This window comes from Convolutriloba macropyga, chromosome 3 (assembly GCF_964194025.1).
Source record: "Convolutriloba macropyga chromosome 3, txConMacr16.3, whole genome shotgun sequence".
In the NCBI taxonomy this organism is placed as follows: Eukaryota; Metazoa; Xenacoelomorpha; order Acoela; family Convolutidae; genus Convolutriloba; species Convolutriloba macropyga.
In genome coordinates this window covers 4,971,278-4,991,636 of record NC_134470.1, presented here as the reverse complement: position 1 = coordinate 4,991,636, position 20,359 = coordinate 4,971,278, and the positions used below count along the sequence as shown (strand labels likewise).

The following is a 20,359-nucleotide window of genomic DNA, read 5'->3' as shown; positions in this document are numbered from 1 at the left end:
AACTTTACCTTTAACAAGATAGCAACAATTGAAAGCGCCTTGCATTGATCGTTAGATTTTTTGCCAGATGCTTTGCAGATGAAGACTTATGCTAAGCCCGGACCAGTAAAAATTCACGCAGTGTTGTGAACAGGCGTTTTAATGCTGTTTTGCAACAGTTGATGGTTTTGGCGCTTTTCTGCGTGGTACCTTACTGTAAACGGACAAGCTTTTTTTCAATAAAGTATTTTTTGCTGTTTGACGTTCACACAATCGTTCCCGTAATTCCAGGTTGAGATGCGTTTAGTTGTGTCATACCGGCATGTCTAGGGCAGTGAGAAATGATCTGAGATCCGGTGACATTGAGCTGAACGCGCTTCCCGTTAGTTAAATGTTGAAGAATTTGAATGTATAGCTCTTCATCATTGAATAGCTTTCTTGTTTTCTGTAGGGACCAGATGGCGTTTTTGAGCTCATTGAGATTGTTGGCACCGGGACTTATGGAAATGTCTGGAAGGTAAATGAATTGCCCGATTTTTTCTACTGTATGGGGGTCCTACTTCGTGCAGTTCATGCTAGAAGTATTGTGCTTGGTTCACCTGAGCAATCTAATTTCCATTTCAGGGAAGACATATCAAGACGGGATCGTTGGCGGCGATCAAAATTATGACAATAGTGGAGGTAATGAAATTTAAACAAAAGCTATGCCCTCGTCTTTCTTGAGAAAAATTGGGTCTTTCACAAGTTGATTGCCATTTATCATATCTATTTTTATTATAATTCTGATGCATGTTACTTTCTCTATCTTTCGCTTCTGGTGCTTTAATTTTTGACTACTGTCAGGCTTCATAAATATACATAGGAGGAGTTGACTTGCTGCCCCCGAGTGGACCGACTAACCTTTTTAGAGGAGGGGATTTGTTTTAATAACCTCTTCAAAAAAATTATACCCCCCCCCCCAGCTTAGTGGCCAGTTAAACTATACCCCCAATCATGATAAGTAAATAAGGGGGTTATAATGGTGAAAGAAAAATTACCCGGAAAATTATAAAGGAATTTTTTATGGGTACTGTCAAATGTTCTATGCCTAACAATTTAAATTTTTTACTCCAGTATAATTTAACTCCAATTATATTTCAGGAAGAGGAGGAAGAAATAAAGCTAGAAGTAAATGTCTTGAAAACGGTAGGTTATTTGTTAAGTTGTTAATTGCATTAATTGCAATAAGTTGTTATTATTACGAATATTATGCTTTTGTTAATATCTTCAATAGTTTCGTACTGAAGTTTTTCGTTTCTTTCAGCACTCAAATCAGCGAAATATTGCCAGATTTTTCGGAGCATTTGTCAACAAATCAGTGGAACCCAAGTCGTTATGGCTGGTAATGGAATATTGTGGCGCTGGCTCAGTCACAGATCTAGTAAAGGCGTGGCGAGGGAAACAGTTTAGAGAAGAGTGGATTTCGTACATATGCAGAGAAATACTTCGTGGATTGAATCACTTGCATAAAAACCTTGTTATCCACAGAGACATTAAAGGACAAAATGTACTTTTGACAGATGACGGAGATGTAAAATTAGGTACGCTCCTTATTTGGCGAAAGCAAAAATATCAAGGAATTGCATAGTTTGTAGGTGCTGCAAAAATGCGCAAAGCTTTGGTATCAGGGTGCGTGATCACCGTTTTAAAAGAGCGGAGGTCCGACATTTTGATTTTAATCTTGGCCATAGCTGTCTAAATCAACACAGCTCAGCGTTTACGGTGTGACTTGACCTTATGACGCCATTTTAAGTTTTCTAACGACTCGAAATAAGCTAAATTTGTTGCGGTTAGTTGGGTTCTTTTTGTTTGGCGCAGTTTTTTTTTTACTTTCGTAAGTGATTTTAGCATACTCGTGACGTATAATTTTAGCATGAGATTTAGTGCTTTCGTTCAAAATTGCTTTCGTTCCTTTATACAAATTAAAAAATTTCCTTTTTTACAAATTAAAAAATGTCCAAATTAAAAAATGTGCGCTGCAAGGCAGTAACAACTTTGCGTCAGGAAAATTGTGTCTTACTCTGTAATAACCATTTGATTCGTATCTATTTTCCCTGAAACAATCCTTGGGTCATAATTGTTTATTAATTGCTCTCGAACGAAGTTCGTAGCAATTATTTGTCCGACGGTCTTTTTTATTCGATTTTTCACTTGACCAATTTGTTGTCCGACCCTTTTGACTTTTCGTCCTAAAAATGGGATAAAACAGGTAACACCCGGAGGGAATTAAGTTCTCTTGAGCCTTTCGGCTTCCTAGACTAATTATGCGATTAACGCAAACTGTTTCTGAGACATCAGTTCATAATGCGAAGGCTAGTTTGAATCCCCGCCCACTTAACACCCCTGCACATGGTTCCACCCGTAACCAAACACGATAGAAAACCCCTCCCCATGCCACGCCCCCTTTTTTAAGCTGAAGCTAGCCTCCCTAAACAGTAGCCTGTAACAGACGAAGCAAACCGCTCGGCACTTGTTAGAGCAATTCGCCCGACTTTAGTTGGTTGTTTTAATTCAATCGGGGCAACTTTACGACCACGCAGTACAGCTAAAAAACCAATTTAATCAGAAATAGAATTAGAGACTTGGTAGGTAACTTGTCTCGAATTCTTTGTGTGGCCTCTATCGCACACCATCTTTTAAACAATTTTAGCTGGTCAAATGTCAAATTAGCGTCTAGCCTTTAAACGTCAACATTAACTTTTTTCGGTAAAAATCTTCATTCCCAATCTTTATTAATTGCTGCAGAAATAATCAAGTGTGTTTTCAATGTTTGACTCAATTTGCTTCACTTGTGTAATAGAGTTGCTAGAAGTAACATGAGTATTGTCATCATACTAAATTACTGTAGTATTTTCATACTGAGCACCCGAGTTCAACCAGTCTAAATGTACAAATGATTAAGGCTGCTGAAAAAAATCATCCATTAATTTTTTATTGATCTTACTTTGCCTCAGATTTGAATTGACGTCCTCAAAAACGAAAAGGGCTGCTGTGAAACCCGAGGGTGTTCTCTCAAATTCTTAATAGTCTCTATTTGTACGCTTCGCCGAGGAAGCATTTGCAAGGCCAGGACCTTTTTGCCCACAATTTTAAACGCACACCCCCCAAACTTAAGTGACACTGGCGACCCTTAGCTTGGACGTTTATGGCTCTAAAGTAAAACCTGCGCAAGTCATTTTCTGTATTTTGCCGGTAGTGTATGTTTCCGGTAAATTTTCGGAAAAAATCCCTTTTGTTTCCGATCCTTGAATGGGAATTGTTAATGGACAGAAGACTTAAATATAAATTACTATGCTTCTTTTTTATGTTGTACACAAATAAAGTAAGTTCATAAGATGATGATTGTTTAGTTGACTTTGGTGTGAGTGCTCAGCTGAATAAGACACTTGCGAAGCGGAACACCTTCATTGGGACTCCTTACTGGATGTCCCCCGAAGTGATTGCATGTGATGAAAACAGCGAACAAACTTACGACTACAGAGTGAGTTGTATCTATGTATATAATCATTCATGTCGAGATCAGCAAAACAAACAAATAAGCAGAAAAAACTCAAATAAAACAGAGAAAAAAAACAGAAAAATCTGCGTGAATGAAAAAAATTAATTGGAAGCAGTTTCCTTCGCGCTGGCAATATAATGATGTAAACTTGATAATAGCAAATAAATGCAATGTCTAGTCCTAATTTTTATCAGTCTGTGCAGACCATTACTTGTTCAAAAACACGCATTCTTTTGTTCACATGGACATGATAACAAAATTGTGAGTGAGTGACTGAGCCGAAGTTTCTTAGGTGAACAACCAATGACCATTTAACAGAGTTCCAATTGATTAACCTGAAAATTTTGTCATTTGCTGGTCTGTGTTGAAGAGCTCATTTGAAGTGTAGATACTTGGTTTATTTACTTCCTCCTGAACAGGATTTTATTCACATAAGCATTAGTGAAATTTTGATATTTTTTTTGTTTCAGAGTGATATTTGGTCATTGGGAATTACAGCTATTGAGATGGCAGAGGGACAGCCTCCTCTGTGTGAGTTGCATCCGATGCGTGCCCTCTTCCTCATTCCCCGCTCACAGCCTCCAAAGCTCAAATCCAGAAGATGGTAGGTGACGTTGGAAACTATGAGCAGAAATTGTAAACTGTCTGACCTCTAAACTGTAAAGGCTGCGAACATTTTCGTTCCACTCCAATCATTTTCCTATTCTCTAAAAATTACAAACTTTCGCAAATTTTTGCTACAGACAATGCGAAATTTTAATTTCTCGCCTAATGCAATTTTTAATTGCTATCTAACGAAGTTTGAAGCAATTATTGTAAACGTGTATTCTTATGAAAAATTTTCGCTGGACCGTTTCGACTTTTCGTGTTACTTTTACCTCCTTTTCGTTTTGCGCGTTCTATCTCTCGCTTTCACTCTCTCATTCAAAATTTTAGCGGTTGAAGTTAACAAGGCTGCAGTTCACTACTAAAAGTTTAATGAAAAGTGTGCCGAAATTTGTGTAATTTAACGCGTGGTTGTAGTGGTACACGAAACTTCTAATGACGTCATTTGAAGCCCCCCGTAGTGAATTTAGTTATTTCGCCCTGAAGTAGGCTGCAATAGATTAGTGTCCCAGTAGCTGTTGGGTAGCAATTCTTTCTGTGTTAATTGGTTTTGTTTTTCTTTTTCTTACTACGACTTAGATTTATGCTTAGAGTTGAATTTGGTATGGAAGCTCGAAAATTGTTCTATTCAAATTTGTAAAAGAATATTCTTTTTTTTTAAAAAAAATTTATATTAAAACGTCTTCGATTATTCATAATTGAATTGTACTCGGTACTGAAGTAATTTCTACATAAACAATTTGGGCAAATGATTTTAATGGGTTCAATTATAACGATATTATAGCCACCTTGAAAGGAAATAAAAATTGAAAGTGCGGTTTCCAGAGTATTTTTTCGGAAGATCAATCTCATTTAGAACAAAATTTATAACAATGGTCGAGCATTTTTTGCTCTAATTTTGTATATCTGAATGTGTATTAGAATTTTCCTTCGATTTCAATTCTCAAGTGTCTCGCTCGAGTGTTTCATGCCTGACTTCTTGATTTTTGCTTGACCTAATTTGCTCTTATTCAGAAATAGTCTGTTGCTAAAATAGAAGCGAGGAAGATCAGCTAGGACAATAGAACATTAGCCGAGGGTTAATGCTTCAGTATTTTACACCGGAGGTTCGGGGCTCGAAACCGTCCTTGGGCACTGTCCGAAGTTATTGGGTTTGTTGGAGCATGTTCTTTATATTTGTGACTTCCTAATTTAGTCTCTGGGCTTTTAACAGAGTTAGAGAAAATAGAAAGCCGGTCAACTTCAGTAAGTTTGGCAGGGTAGAGAGTTTTTTTTCGTTAGTTAGGAGGAGTTTAAATGTACATTTTCAGGATAGAAAAAGCATTTACTGTAATCGTACAAGAAAAGCCCATGAAACTGGCTATCGCAATTTTTTTTTCCAATCGTTTACGGAGCTTGTTCTTTGACAAACGAAAGAGCCATCTACTTTTAGTTGCTACTGCGCTGAACTAACCAAAGCTCTAAGAAATCCAACGTTTTCTACGGTAAAGGTGCTAATTAATAGCCGCTGTCAGCCTCTGAAGGGTTATAACTTCGCTCTCCTTTTAAATTCCTTTTACCCTTTGATCCCATTTTTTGTTTCTCCTAAGTCTCGGATTTCACGTTTAACTTCCGATTTACCACTCACTGTTTTAAAGAAATGAATTTTGAATTCACTCAGTAATATTACGCGAATACGTTCAATTTCAAATCTGAAATAAAAAAAAGCAAGCAAAAAAAAACAAAAACCAATAAAACCCCCGCACTAAGGTTACCCGCTGCACTCGGCCTCTTAGTTGGAGGAAAACAAGCGTAACATTAATATACCAATTAGCAGTATACTCTCAGGCATCGATAACTTACTGCACCATTTCAGTAAGTTCGAAGTGTAAGACTTGAAATGGTGCTTATAGATGCCTAAGAGTTAGTTATCGATGCCAATTTCTCTCTTAGTGTTTCGATCTCAACATCGGTCAGTGGGTTCAGCGATGGCTATTTTCAGGCAATCTGCCGGCTATGTTTGCTGGAGATTTCAAGGGTGTTTGAATATTACATTCTGTGATCCAAAAATTTGAGATCATAGTGTTGGTATAGATTGGTCAAAATTTGTCACCACTTGCCGATAAACTCATTAATGTTTTCAGCAAAATTTTTCTCAAGGCTATTGCAGAGTACTTTAACTTAGGCTGTTTTGCTTGTTCCATCTTTTTGCTCAAAGTTTCTATCCCATGTTTAAGCTGTCGCTCTAAATAAATGTAACAAGATTTGAACGTTTTCTACTACCGTTTTTACGACGATTCAGCTGTCGATTAATGAGGTGATTTTCTATTATCAAGATCTGCGGTATAATGATCAAGTTTTTTGTCTTTGCGTGGATAAGTTGAAAAGTTGAGTTTGTATTGCATTGATCGGTTTTTCTTCCAGATAAATTGTTTGATTGTTTTACTCAGCTTTAGAAACTAGTTTTTTTTTAATAAAAAAAAACGCCTGCACAGACTAAAAATGCTTTCTTCTCGAAGATGAAATGATTGAATCACTTTATAACATTTTTTGGAGAGCTTAGCGTTCTTTGTTGGATTGTGCAATTGTTCGCAGGCTGACGAGGCAAGACTGAAATTAATGGCACGAAGTTTTAAAGAGGGAAGTTTTGGAAAGACTTAAAAATTAACGTGTTAATTGCTCATAATAGGAAAACGTACCCGGATCAATAGTGAATTAGCTTTTTAATCTATATTGATAACTTTTGACCTTTAATTGTAAACTGAATTTTTGTTTCAGGAGCCGAAAGTTTCTTGACTTCACTGAGAAATGTTTGATTAAAAGCTACAAAGACCGACCAAATGCTGAACAGATGCTAACCCACTCTTTCGTAAACTCAACCATCCCAGATAAAATAGTAAAAGTACAACTTCGTGAAGTCATAGACAAAGCACGGAGAAGGAAAGACGACCAGAGGGCAGCTATTGCCTCGAACAGATCTGTGGGTGCGCCTAGCAACGGTGGAAGTAATCAGCCCCCTCCCCAGCAGGTAAAGAAGACTGAAAGTGGGTTTACTTTACAAATAAGGGTCTCTAGGGCGAACTATGATAGAGGGTAGAACTCTTTCAGGGGAGTCAAGTATGATCACCTATGTCTATTTCTTGTCACCAACGTTTTCTGCTTCCAGAATCAAATTAACGGTCTCAAATAAAATGGGAGCTTAAATCAATACTAATAGGAAATTAGGGTAAAGCCCACTAAATGCTCATTCATAAAATAGCATGACTAATTTCTTTTTGGCATCTATTTGGACTTCGTAAAACTGATAAGTAAATGAGCTTTTACTCTGAAATCAAAGAAAAGTCAAGTTAAGAAACTTTAGACATATATTAGCGTTCTATGCTACGCACAACCTCATACAAGCCGTCTTGTTGTATTTTCATCTTTACCTTCACAGGGCAATCAGGGTCACCCCTCAAACAACGGCCCTCAAAATAGACCACAAGGCGATGTTCAGGTACCTCCAAATCAACAGCAGCAGCAGGTCCCGCCTAATCAGGGAAGATTTATAGAAGCCGCGGCTGCTGAGAGTGATCATTCGGATAGCGAAGATGAGGATGAGAACAGACACGAAGACAACATAGGCCAGCCCAGGTAACTACAGCCTCTTCTTATTAATAGCCGCACAGCGATAGCTGGGGCTATTATTGGCCTTCTCTTGGTTTTTTTATAGCTGCGAAGCTGTAAGCTGAGCGTAGCTATATTGCGGTGCTCTTGGTTTTTACAATTCAAAGAATTTGAATTGTATTGGGGCGCTGTCTTTTTTTTTTTAAGATCTGTTCACACATTTTCATGATTTTTGAAGTCAAATTGGAGTGGTGATTTTGGTCACGCCGAAACAGGAAATGGAGCGAAAAAGCGAGTGGTTTTGCGGCGTGATTTTTTTTCGCTCTAATTTTAAAGTAGAGTGAGAAAACGGTGTTTGAACAAAAATTCGGTTTCTCGGTAGTGGTTTTTTGTTCACATGCGGCAATTTCTCTCTGATTTTTACTGTTTTTTCGATTTATCGGATCGGATTTTTTCTAAATGGTTTTTCCCAATCCATTCACAGCTCATTCTAGGCCTAATTTTTTTATTTGAATTAAATTTTAATTTCTCGCTAGTGGTTTTTTTTGTTCACATGCGGCATTTTGACATTGATTTTGTGTTTTTTTCTTACTTTTTTATCTGATTTTTTTTAAAATGGTTTTTTCAATTCATTCATAGTCCATTCTAAGTCTAGTTTTTCTGTTTAGTCAATGAAAATTCTTTGAATTGTACGTCAGGACTTGTCCTGCTATGTTTTTTTGTTTCGTCGTCTGACGCTTCATTTTCGTTTTACATTTGTTCTAGAACATTCTGTCTCGTCACTGCTTAAATGGCTTTTTCGCGCTTGATTTCACGCTTTCTGCGTGACCTAAATTGCGCTTATTCAGAAACAGAATCTGTTCCTAAAACAAAGTTGATTGTAAGAAAACAGATTGTATGGTCCGACAGCCGAGTGGTTAAGGCGACTGGCTGTTAATCCGGAGATCGACGGTTCGAGACGCGACAGGGAAAAGTTTTTTGCACCCAAAAACAACCTCCTTTGAAATATACTTGTAAGTTTTATAGGCTGCGGCGATAACTATTATCAACTCACTTCTGTATCTTTTTCCATCTGTATTTTACGGCACGCAAGTCTATTTCGCAGCTATTCCGGCAATCTGCCGGCTATGTTTTTACAATTCAAAGAATTTGAATTGTATTGGGGCGCTGTATTTTTTTAAATAGCTGCCCTCATCTTCTCAGCCGGCTATTATAGGGCTCCTATTACAATTCAAAGAATTTGAATTGTATTGGGGCGCTGTCTTTTTTTTTAAGATCTGTTCACACATTTTCATGATTTTTGAAGTCAAATTGGAGTAGTGATTTTGGTCACGCCGAAACAGGAAATGGAGCGAAAAAGCGAGTGGTTTTGCCGCGTGAAATTTTTTCGCTCTAATTTTAAAGTAGAGTGAGAATATGGTGTTTGAACAAAAATTCGCTTTATCGGCAGTGATTTTTTTGTTCACATGCGGCAATTTCACTTTGATTTTTACTGTTTTTTCGATTTTTTGGATAGGATTTTTTCTAAATGATTTTTCCAATGCATTCTTAGTCCGTTCTAGGTCTAGTTTTCTGTTTAGTCAAAGAAAATTCTTTGAATTGTACGTCAGGACTTGTCCTGCTATGTTTTTTTTTACTTCGTCGAATAAAAAAATGTTTCGCTTTACCTCATTTTGCCGCTTTTTCAACATTTTGCGTGATATCTTTTTGACTTCTCTAGGCTAGTTTCTCTTTTCTCTCATTCTGCTAAAAGTGATTTTGAGCATCATTTGCTCAGTAAAGCAATTCAAAATGAACAGAGTCAGTGTAAAAAATTGAAGTCAGAATTAGAAACGGGATAAACCCATAAAGCCCAATTTTAGATGCCCGTTATTTGAACGTCGTTCCTCTAAGTCTTAGTTACCATCTCTAATGCTTATTGGTATTGATAGTAGCCCCTGTAGCCTCTCTCTAAGAAACAGAAGTACGTTATGTTCAACTACGAAATGCCGTCAAAATAAATCGGACTTAAAAATGTTTTTGTACAAAAATCTTTTTTTTCAATATCTACTATTCTTTCTATGCTTATTGGAATCAACGGCGGCTATTTTCCGGCAATCTGCCGGGTATGTTTTAAGATCTGTTCACACATTTTCATGATTTTGGTCACGCCGAAACAGGAAGTCGAGCGAAAAAGCGAGTGGTTTTGCGGCGTGAAATTTTTTCGCTCTAAATTTAAAGTAGAGTGAGAAAACGGTGTTTGAACAAAAATTTACTTTCTCGCTAGTTGTTTTTTGTTCACATGCGGCAATTTCACTTTGATTTTTAGTTTTTTTTTTCAATTTTTTTGGATCGGATTTTTTTTTCTAAATGGTTTTTCCAATCCATTCATAGTCCGTTCTAGGTCTAGTTTTCTGTTTAGTCAATGAAAGTTCTTTGAATTGTGCGTCAGGACTTGTCCTGCTATGTTTTTTTATTTCGTCGTCATGATTTTTGTTACGACCATATGACGTCACAGCCAATTTTTGTTCATTCGTTCATGCAATTTCAACTGAATTGCATGTGTGACGTCATTTTTCGCTCTTAGTGGAGCGAGTTTTTTGTTCATGCGCGTGATTAAATTTTTGGTCACACTTGACTTACCTCACTCTCAAAAATGACTTCCCTACTTTGAAATTGACTTTTATTTACTTTAATTCAAAGAGATAAGGTCAAATGGGTGTGTGTCACTCTAAATGAAGGTTATTTGAGATCAGCTAATAGAGTCAGCAATATTTTATACAGATTTTAAATCAAAATATAACAGATCAGCCTTCAATGAAAAGACGAATTTTTTTGGTCTGTCTTTTTTACTGTTTTTTTAGACTGCCGATCTAGGAATCTATTGCAGCTATTTTCTGGCAATCTGCCAGCTATGTTGTAGAGGTTATGTCACTCTGCTTGAAATCACTGAGAACTTGTGCCGTTTATCGGGAAGTGCTTATCTGTTCGAGATGTTTTACCTGTATTTCGTAGTGACTTCTGTAGAGTCGCGTAACATTGCTTAAAACACGCAACTTTCAAGTTTGAAGATACCGAAAGTTCATGGAACTTTTGGCTATGTATTCAGCAATTTCTGGCATTTTGACTTCAGGGACGTTTCGTCATTTAAAAGTTTGCCTTGCGCGTTTTAAACTGCTGATTCAGATTTACAAGTGCAGATTAGATTAATTTTTTGGAGGTATTCACTTTTTATTGGATTCAAACGAAACCGGTAGTCGATATCCACTAATTAAACCACTGGTAAGCAGTAGACTAAAGACCAATAGACATTTGCCGTAGAGAAGAACGTAAGCCCCCCCAATTACCGTGATTATACCCTAATGGGGGCCTATAACGATAAATACCCGACAAGTTAAGTCGATGAAGGGTTGAAATGAGACGAGGCGAAGGCGTGTTGAAAAGAAACGCAACAGTAACCACTGAGGCAATTAATTCTCCCACAACAAGTTTTTAGCATTCTTTGTATCCATATCCTATTCATTCCTTTTAGTGCAAACGTTCTCGTTGACCGTTTTTGATTTCTGATTTGACCTCTCTGCTAGATTTTTTTTGATAAAGTCATACTTGTTTGCGCACTCATTTCACAATGCATTTATGTCAATTATTGTAGTCGTTTCCTTTTTGCAAAATTTATTGTTTGACCGTTTTGACTTCTCGAGAGACTTCTATGTTCTTGACTTTTTCAGTTTTAGTGATCTAAATTCATTTTAGCTCTCATTCGCAATTGAGGTAGTTTACTACTCAAGTGGTGTAGTAGTTTTGCTACTAAATAAAAAATGCACCAAAATTGGTTTCATTTCTCCGCTTAAGTTTTAGCGGTCTATAATAACATCATTTGAAGGCTTGTTGAATTTAATGCCCCCAATCCTTACGCCGGAATGGAGTGCGCCATTTTTTCAGGTTTAATAGCTGCCGTCAGCCTCTCAATGGCTATAATATAGGAGCTGTCCTTTTTACAATCCAAAGCATTTGGATCGTATTGGTGCGCTGTCATTTTTAAGATACACTTTTAAGACACTTTTTTTCTGCTTTTCCCCACCTGTGTGAAGTCAAATTGACAATCACCCCCACTAACCCCCCTTCTCACCCATGTCCACCCTCCTCCACCTGGCCATTTGGAACCCCTCCAGTGCAGCCCTCCCAACACCCCAAAGCTTGACTCCCGCCACCCCGAAACGCTTGATCCCCCCTCCCCCTTACTGCTAGCATCCCTGAGCCACAGCTGGATAAAACGGAAGCCAACTGCTCACTAGTTTTTTGAGAGCAATTTGCCCGATGTTAGTCGGTTATGTTTTTCTGTTGCATAATGATACATAGATAAAAAGGTGTTTCAATTACGCTTATTTGCAATTGCTTGAATTAGTCAACTAGCAGCTAATGCTTTTTATTACTTTGACACTATTTGTCATAAAATATTAGTGAATATTTAATTGTTGGCCTTTAGTATTAATTCTGTTGTATTACTTAGTATTACTTAGTGAGAGATCTCGTTGGTTGCTAATGAGGCATAAACAAAACTAATTAATGGTTCGAGCTCTTGGCTAGTGATTTTCTTGACGTTGACACTATTTGTTCTCAAAAATTTTAATGGATTTTTAATATTTTTGTTTGCTAGTTTGCTAGTATTTGTTGTACTTTTTGTTGTCTGATTAATCTGGTAAGGGACAGGTCTCATAGGTTGCTCATTGGTATTATTTTATTCAATTCAATTGTTTCAGTTGAAAGCTAATGCTTTCTATGACTTCGACACTATTTTTTTCAAAATTTATCGAATTATTGCGTTTTGCTATTTTTTGTTATATTATTGTTGTATCTCCTATTGTCAATAATGACAGGTCTTATCTGTTGCTAAGCTGAGACTGGGGCTAAGCTAAGAAAATTGGGGTTTCAATTTTTAGCATTTCTCTTCCTGTCTTTGGTATCTGCGATCTCTAAAACCATTAGCCTCCGCTGTCTATTTCACAACTGTTTTCTGTCAACCTATCGGTTATGTTTTAAAAAAACTGTTTAAAATGCCTGTTTACTTTTGAATGCTTTGGTTGAGGGAAATTGCGTTTCAACAAGTTTGTGAAATTATAAAATTGAACACGATTTGAAAGCCTGATTGATCGTGTTAGGAGACAATTAAAACGCCAATTATGAATTCACAAAATTTATTTTAGCAAAGATCAAAATGACTACGTTGAAGGTTGTGCAGTTGAATTACAAACTACTAAGGAGTGGAGAAAATCTAGATAATTGTCCCCTATGAAAGTGAACCAATACCATTTCAACTCAAGAAAAAAAGGGTATTTTGATTTTTTAAAGCACACTATCAGCCATTCAGCCGGCTATTTCATCTTGCAGTTAATTTTATTTTGTTTCATGGGCAATGTATTGTGACGATATTTGTAGGGTCTTACGAACCTTTTGCTACTGACTTGTACGGCATGTATGACAATTGATTCTTTTTTAGTGTTGTTCTTCGTCAGCCGGGCGACAAGACACTACGACAGCAATTTCTACAATTGCAAGAGAAACAAAGACTAGAGTCGCAACAACAGCAGCAGCAACAACAACAATTGTCACGAAACAATGCCAATGCCAGACCAGTATCTGTTATCGATAGATCTGCTCCCGCCAATGGTGAGAATGTGAAAATTGCAGTTTTTTATTATAAAGACGGACACTGTATTACAAAGACAAATACATAGAATTGCCAGGTCTCATATTATTATAGCTGCGGAGCTGTAAGCTGAGCGGAACTATATTGCGGTGTTTGTGGTTTTTACGACCCGAAGAGCAGTATTGGGATTCTACCGGTTTTTAGGACCCGAAGAGGAGTATTGGGATATACAGGTTTTTTTTTAACCTGAAGCAAGTTTGTTCATGACTTGTACTTTTGACTTTTGTTTTCGAACATTGACATCCGTTTTCGAACATTGACTTCTGTTTTAGAACGTTGACTTCTGTTTTCGAACAATTGACTTTAACAGTCGCTTAGTTACTAATACATAGTTATTAGGCAATACTGGTTATGTTCAAGGCGAAAATTTAATTTTGAGAAGTCCTCTTCCCATAACAGTCTCTCCGCTTTGATTTTTCTGCTTTAAAAAGAACACCTGCTTTTTTGACATTCCGACTTACAAATTGTATTGCACGACTCCTCGAGTTTTTTCCGGTATTCTAACGGCTGTTTTTTTAGCTGAAGTACTGAGGCTTTTTGCTGACTTCTGTTTTCGAATTTTGGGCTTTAAATGTAGCTTTGTTTGATATGTCTAGTATATAGAATTGGTGGCAGTATCCAAGGTGAGGAGACCTTTTTGAGAATTTCTGATCGCATAAGTCCAGCCTCCTTGTCTAAAATCGATTGTGAGATAAACGGTGGCAAGGCCGAATAGCCGAGTGCTTAATGCTACTGAATTTTATGCCGGACATGGGTTCGAACCTCTCCGTTGTCAAAACTTTCTCCATCCAAAAAGGTTCTCATTGATACACGCCCACTTTGAAATAAAGTTTCTAAGGTGACCGCGGTAACGTTTTCCAACTCATTGCTTTATCTGTTTCTATGTGTATTTTACGGCACGGAAGTGTACTTCGCAGCTATTCCGGCAGTCTGTCGGCTATATTCTAAAATACTGGTGAAAGAATACCGCATCCGACTCTTAACCTTTTTCAAACCCTGGGTGATAAACACGTCCAGGGGACGGAGGCCATTACAATTACTTTATAATTGCTCTCGTAGAGAAGCAATTATTGTAAACGTGTGTTTCTTTTTTATGCAACATTTTTGCTTGACCGTTTTGACTTTTCGAGTGACTTTTACGCCCTTGACTTTTTTCGTTTCTCATGATCTAAAATTCTCTCTTAATCATAATTTCAAGCAGCTGAACTCAATGGCTGCAATTAATACAAAGTCAAATGAAAAGTTTGCCGAAACTGGAGCCATTTTTCACTTTAAATATCTTAATAGTGGTATATGTTAACCTTACCAACCTGCTCCCTCCCCCTCCTCCCCCCGACTGAAGCAGGCTACTATTGATTAGAGCTCCCACTAGTCGTTTGAGAGCAATTCTTCCGACGTTTAGTCGGTTATGTTGTATATGTTGTAAGCTGTCACTAAGCTAAGTATTTGGTTCTGTAGTGGAATTCGCGAATATCGGAAACATTGTTATTTTTATATATTTAATACACCTTTCTATAAGCGTAAAAATTTTATTTTTTGAAGAGTCTTGAACTACCAGTGGGGGAGTTGGCGATTGGTTGTGAGACATTTTTAGTTTTGAGGTAGCAAAACTTGATTTTGAGTTTGTCAAGTACTCTAAAAAAGTTTCTCTTTTTTAGCATCGGGAGGCCAGCATGCCTCACCTGCCGAGACCGCCTCCCCCAGAGCCCCACCGAGTAGTGCAATAAAGTCTTCCTCCAATCTACACGACGCCACACCCCACCAACAAGCTCCCCCTTCTCATTCCCACAGTAGTAGCCAACAACTGGCTGCCAAGCTACAGCAACAAGCCGTAGCTGCCAGACACCAACAACAGCAACAGGCTTTTAATCAGCCTAACCAACAGAACACAGGTACTCTTTCAGCTGGCATGCTTTTTAGAAGATGCACAAGATCAATTCCGATTAGATGAAATTTAGACATATGGAAAAGGGTAATTTACATGGTTTGTATAACATTGGCGAGATAATTTGCCCACAATATTGCTCTGAAAACTTTGCAAAGTGGGCAATTTTTATGGCTCGAAGATCAAGGGTGTGAAAAGGAGTGTCGTGAAATAATTGTTAGCGATTCAGTTTCCGCTGAATTTGTCGGCTAATAGACGCCACGGATCTATTTGAAAGCTTGTTGCATGCGTGCTCATTTTTTAAGATTTTGCTCAGTCTGTTTGGCCCATCATTGCATGTTGATTGATCTGGTTATTTTTTGTCGAGCTGATTAATGATATTACAATTAGGTGCGGAATTGGAATTTCGAATCCATGTTTTGCGTGATTCCAGCTAGTCTGGAATGCATGGTTATGCCAATTATAATAAAAGTGTGTCTTTTATGCAAACGCTTTTGCGCTTTTGTTCTAGAACGTTCTTTGACTTCATGGGTGACTTTTTCACGCTTGAGTGCTTCATTTTTTGTGATCTAAGTTGCTATCTTTCTGAAATCAAGTTTGTTGCTAATATAAAAACGACTGTGAGTCAAAAAGAGTTATTTTGGCTGAATCCTAATCGTTAAGATGTTTGAATGGCGTTATGGATGTCTGGGGTTAGAACCCCTCTGGGGTCGGGCTTTTTTTGCACCCATAACAATTTCTAAGCTCCCTCTAAATTGCCCCCGTCGATCGTTCGAGAGCAATTCATCCGATGGTAGTTGGTTTATGTTTGTGTATTGCAGAAGCGAGATATTGTGTTAGAACCCTAAAACTCCCTAGTTGCGCAATTTTTTTAGTTAGCAACCTGTCTAACGCGAAGTTGATAAGTTTTTGTGATCACTGATAATTTTGGTTAAAATTTACGAATGTAACCGCAAATAATAGTTTGAAACAATCATGTAGACCCAAAGTCAATTCAATGACATGGCATGACTCGAGCTGTTTTTAATAGCCCCACAGCGATAGCTGGGGCTATTATTGGCCTTCTCTTGGTTTTTTATGACTCTAAGAGGAGTATTGGTTTTCTTCATGATTTTTTTACCGGAAATACTATTCGTTCAGTCGCTGTTTTGAGCAAAAAATGAGTGAAATTGCTGCGTTAACTATTTTTTTCCGGGAGAATTTTTTGATCATGCGCTGCGTTCAGTGAATGACTTTTTGACTTTGAAAAGTAGTTTTTGACTGAATGGCGCATATAGATAACCGTTTTTAGCCGCTTTTTCGTCTAAGGGGCCAAGTTTTTTGCTTTTAATTTGTTTTTTTGTAGAAATAATTTTTATTTGATGCTATATTGAAATGTAAACCTCGGAAGTTGACACCACAGTGTTTTGCAGAGCCTGAAAGTGCGTTTCAAATTCAAAATTGGCACATATTTCTTGATTTTTTATTAATTTTGTTTTAGCTTTTTTTCTATTAATTTCCTAATTTTTGGATCTTTCAGTCGTCTTTTTTTCAAAAATCAGTTAGTATGGCAACTTCTCTCTGATATTTCATATACTCAACGCCTCTTTCTACCTCGATGTAATTTTGTTTTATTAAACTGTACATATGCTAATCCGATTTCTGTAGTTTTCTAATTTTTGTCAGTTTTTTTGTCAGTATTTTGGTTTTAATTACAAGAAACTATTTGTGTGCAATATGAGGGACTTTTATTTCGTTTCAATAAAATTTCAATCGTTTTTGGCGATAAATTTTTTAAAAGCAAAAAAAAATTGTTTTCATAAATGCATTCTTAAAAGTTTTTTGACCATTTTTTTGGAAGATTTTTCATGTTTCATATTTTTGAATTCTGCTTTCTCTTTTTTGTTCTGTTCGGGGGATGGATCTTTGTCTCTGACGACTAGTTGTCTTTTCTATGTCTCGAATGCTGAACAATGAAATGTATTCGTTTTTCTTGATTTTTTTTTTTTTGATTTTTAACTTTCAAAAATTTATCTTTTTATTACGGTGTTCCTCATTTTGCCTCCATATTCTTCACATTCTAGTTTGTATCATCCTAGCTTTGTACTGGCGCCTACATTTATATTCGTTATTTTGATTTTTTCAGTTGTTAAAAATCGAATGATTTCAGCTTTTTCTTAGATTTTCCCTCATTTCTTTGGTTTGTAATTGATTTGATTCAACATAAGACAGTACCAAGTTTGCTAGAAAGCTTTGTGCAAATTTTTTTATTACTATTGATTGCATTTTTCTTCCGGCCTTGGTTTTGTTTTTAAACGATTTTTTGCCTTTGAAATTTATTCTGTTGCTTATATCTTTTCTATTGTTAATTTTGTTTTTCAATTAGTATGAAATCATATTGTCTAGCATATATACAACCAGGCAGAAGTATGTGTTGCTTTTTGTTTGAATTGCAGTGATTAGAATCCTAATTTTAGTGGTTTTCTGAATCTTATATTTGAGCGTTCTTTTTTGAAAATTTTAACTTAGTTTCTAAGATTATTATCTGCCGTTTGCTTTCGCGATCTTTTTGAGATTAGAATTATTTGAGGGCAGTTGATAGCTCTGTCATCTTTTTCACCCTATGGGTATTTTGACCATCCTAATTATTTGGGACGCTTTTTTGTTGATGACTTTTTTGTTGAAGTTTGTTCATGACTTGTACTTTTGACTTTTGTTTTCGAACATTGACATCCGTTTTCGAACATTGACTTCTGTTTTAGAACGTTGACTTCTGTTTTCGAACAATTGACTTTAACAATCGCTTAGTTACTAATACATAGTTATTAGGCAATGCTGGTTATGTTCAAGGCGAAAATTTAATTTTGGGAAGTCCTCTTCCCATAACAGTCTCTCCGCTTTGATTTTTCTGCTTTAAAAAGAACACCTGCTTTTTTGACATTCCGACTTACAGATTGTATTGCACGACTCCTCAAGTTTTTTCCGGTATTCTAACGGCTGTTTTTTAGCTGAAGTACTGAGGTTTTTTGCTGACTTCTGTTTTCGAATATTGGGCTTTAACTGTAGCTTAGTTTGATATGTCTCTAGTATGTAGAATTGTTGGCAGTATCCAAGGTGAGGAGACCTTTTTGAGAATTTCTGATCGCATAAGTCCAACCTCCTTGTCTAAACTTCAGACCCACCAACGTACCTACACACATAAATAACTAAAAATTGTGTCTAAGTTAAGTTTTTGATTTTGGGATTTTGGTAAGGTTAGAGTGTTCTAGCTACGTATCTATGGTATCTATGTATTTTTGTTTCGTCTTCCTACGCTCTTTTTTTGTTTCACATTTGTTCCAGAACGTTTTTTCGGTTGACTTTTTAAGTGACTTTATCACGCCTCATTTGGTTTTTATATACATTCAGAAATTACGTTTAATCGATTGTGAGATAAACGATGGCAAGGCCGAATATCCGAGTGCTTAATGCTACTGAATTTTATGCCGGACATGGGTTCGAACCTCTCCGTTGTCAAAACTTTCTCCATCCAAAAAGGTTCTAATTGATACACGCCCACTTTGAAATAAAGTTTCTATGGTGACCGCGGTAACGTTTTCCAACTCATTGCTTTATCTGTTTCTATCTGTATTTTACGGCACGCAAGTGTACTTCGCAGCTATTCCGGCAGTCTGTCGGCTATGTTCTAAAATACTGGTGAAAGAATACTGCACTTGACTCTTAACCTTTTTCAAACCCTGGGTGATAAACACGTCCAGGGGATGGAGGCCATTACAATTACTTTTAAATTGCTCTCGTAGAGAAGCAATTATTGTAAACGTGTTTCTTTTTTATGCAAAATTTTTGCTTGACCGTTTTGACTGTTCGAGTGACTTTTACGCCCTTGACTTTTTTCGTTTCTCGTGATCTAAAATTCTCTCTTAATCATAATTTCAAGCAGCTGAACTCAATGGCTGCAATTAATACAAAGTCAAATGAAAAGTTTGCCGAAACTGGAGCCATTTTTCACTTTTAATCTTAATATTGGTATATGTTAACCTTACCACCCTGCTCCCTCCCCCTCCCTCCCCCCCCACCGACTGAAGCAGGCTGCAATTGATTAGAGCTCCCACTAGTCGTTTGAGAGCAATTCTTCCGACGTTTAGTCGGTTATGTTGTATATGTTGTAAGCTGTCACTAAGCTAAGTATTTGGTTCTGTAGTGGAATTCGCGAATATCGGAAACATTGTTATTTTTATATATACAATACACCTTTCTATAAGCGTAAAAATTTTCTTTTTTGAAGAGTCTTGAACTACCAGTGGGGGAGTTAGCGATTGGTTGTGAGACAACATTTTTAGTTTTGAGGTAGCAAAACTTGATTTTGAGTTTGTCAAGTACTCTAAAAAAGTTTTTTTTTAGCTTCGGGAGGCCAGCATGCCTCACCTGCCGAGACCGCCTCCCCCAGAGCCCCACCGAGTAGTGCAATAAAGTCTTCCTCCAATCTACACGACGCCACACCCCACCAACAAGCTCTCCCTTCTCATTCCCACAGTAGTAGCCAACAACTGGCTGCCAAGCTACAGCAACAAGCCGTAGCTGCCAGACACCAACAACAGCAACAGGCTTTTAATCAGCCTAACCAACAGAACACAGGTACTCTTTCAGTTAAGCTGTTTTTTCGGGCTTGTATTAGCTGGCATGCTTTTTAGAAGATGCACAAGATCAATTCCGATTAGATGAAATTTAGAGATATGGAAAAGGGTAATTTACATAGTTTGTATAAAATTGGTGAGAAAGTTTGCCCACAATATTGCTCTGAAAACTTAGCAAAGTGGGCAATTTTTATGGCTTGAAGATCAAGGGTGTGAAAAGGAGTGTCGTGAAATAATTGTTAGCGATTCAGTTTCCGCTGAATTTGTCGGCTAATAGACGCCACGGATCTATTTGATAGCTTGTTGCATGCGTGCTCATTTTTTAAGATTTTGCTCAGTCTGTTTGGCCCATCATTGCATGTTGATTGATCTGGTTATTTTTCGTCGAGCTGATTAATGATATTACAATTAGGTGCGGAATTGGAATTTCGAATCCATGTTTTGCGTGATTCCAGCTAGTCTGGAAT

General features: G+C 37.1%; 1 protein-coding gene across 1 annotated transcript in view; it reads left to right on the top strand.

Moving 5' to 3' along the window:
* The first annotated feature begins 249 nt into the window (after positions 1–249).
* The window catches only part of LOC142335849 (misshapen-like kinase 1), a 124,029-nt gene continuing 103,919 nt past the window's right edge, over positions 250–20,359 (top strand). Inside the window, exons 1-12 of the mRNA XM_075384177.1 lie at positions 250–361; positions 431–496; positions 604–660; positions 1,120–1,164; positions 1,283–1,559; positions 3,369–3,499; positions 3,988–4,121; positions 6,881–7,130; positions 7,539–7,735; positions 13,185–13,354; positions 15,053–15,341; positions 19,649–19,893. Of these exons, the coding sequence (XP_075240292.1) occupies positions 302–361; positions 431–496; positions 604–660; positions 1,120–1,164; positions 1,283–1,559; positions 3,369–3,499; positions 3,988–4,121; positions 6,881–7,130; positions 7,539–7,735; positions 13,185–13,354; positions 15,053–15,341; positions 19,649–19,893 (1,921 nt within the window). The 5' untranslated portion in view covers positions 250–301. The remainder of the gene's footprint in view (positions 362–430; positions 497–603; positions 661–1,119; positions 1,165–1,282; positions 1,560–3,368; positions 3,500–3,987; positions 4,122–6,880; positions 7,131–7,538; positions 7,736–13,184; positions 13,355–15,052; positions 15,342–19,648; positions 19,894–20,359) is intronic.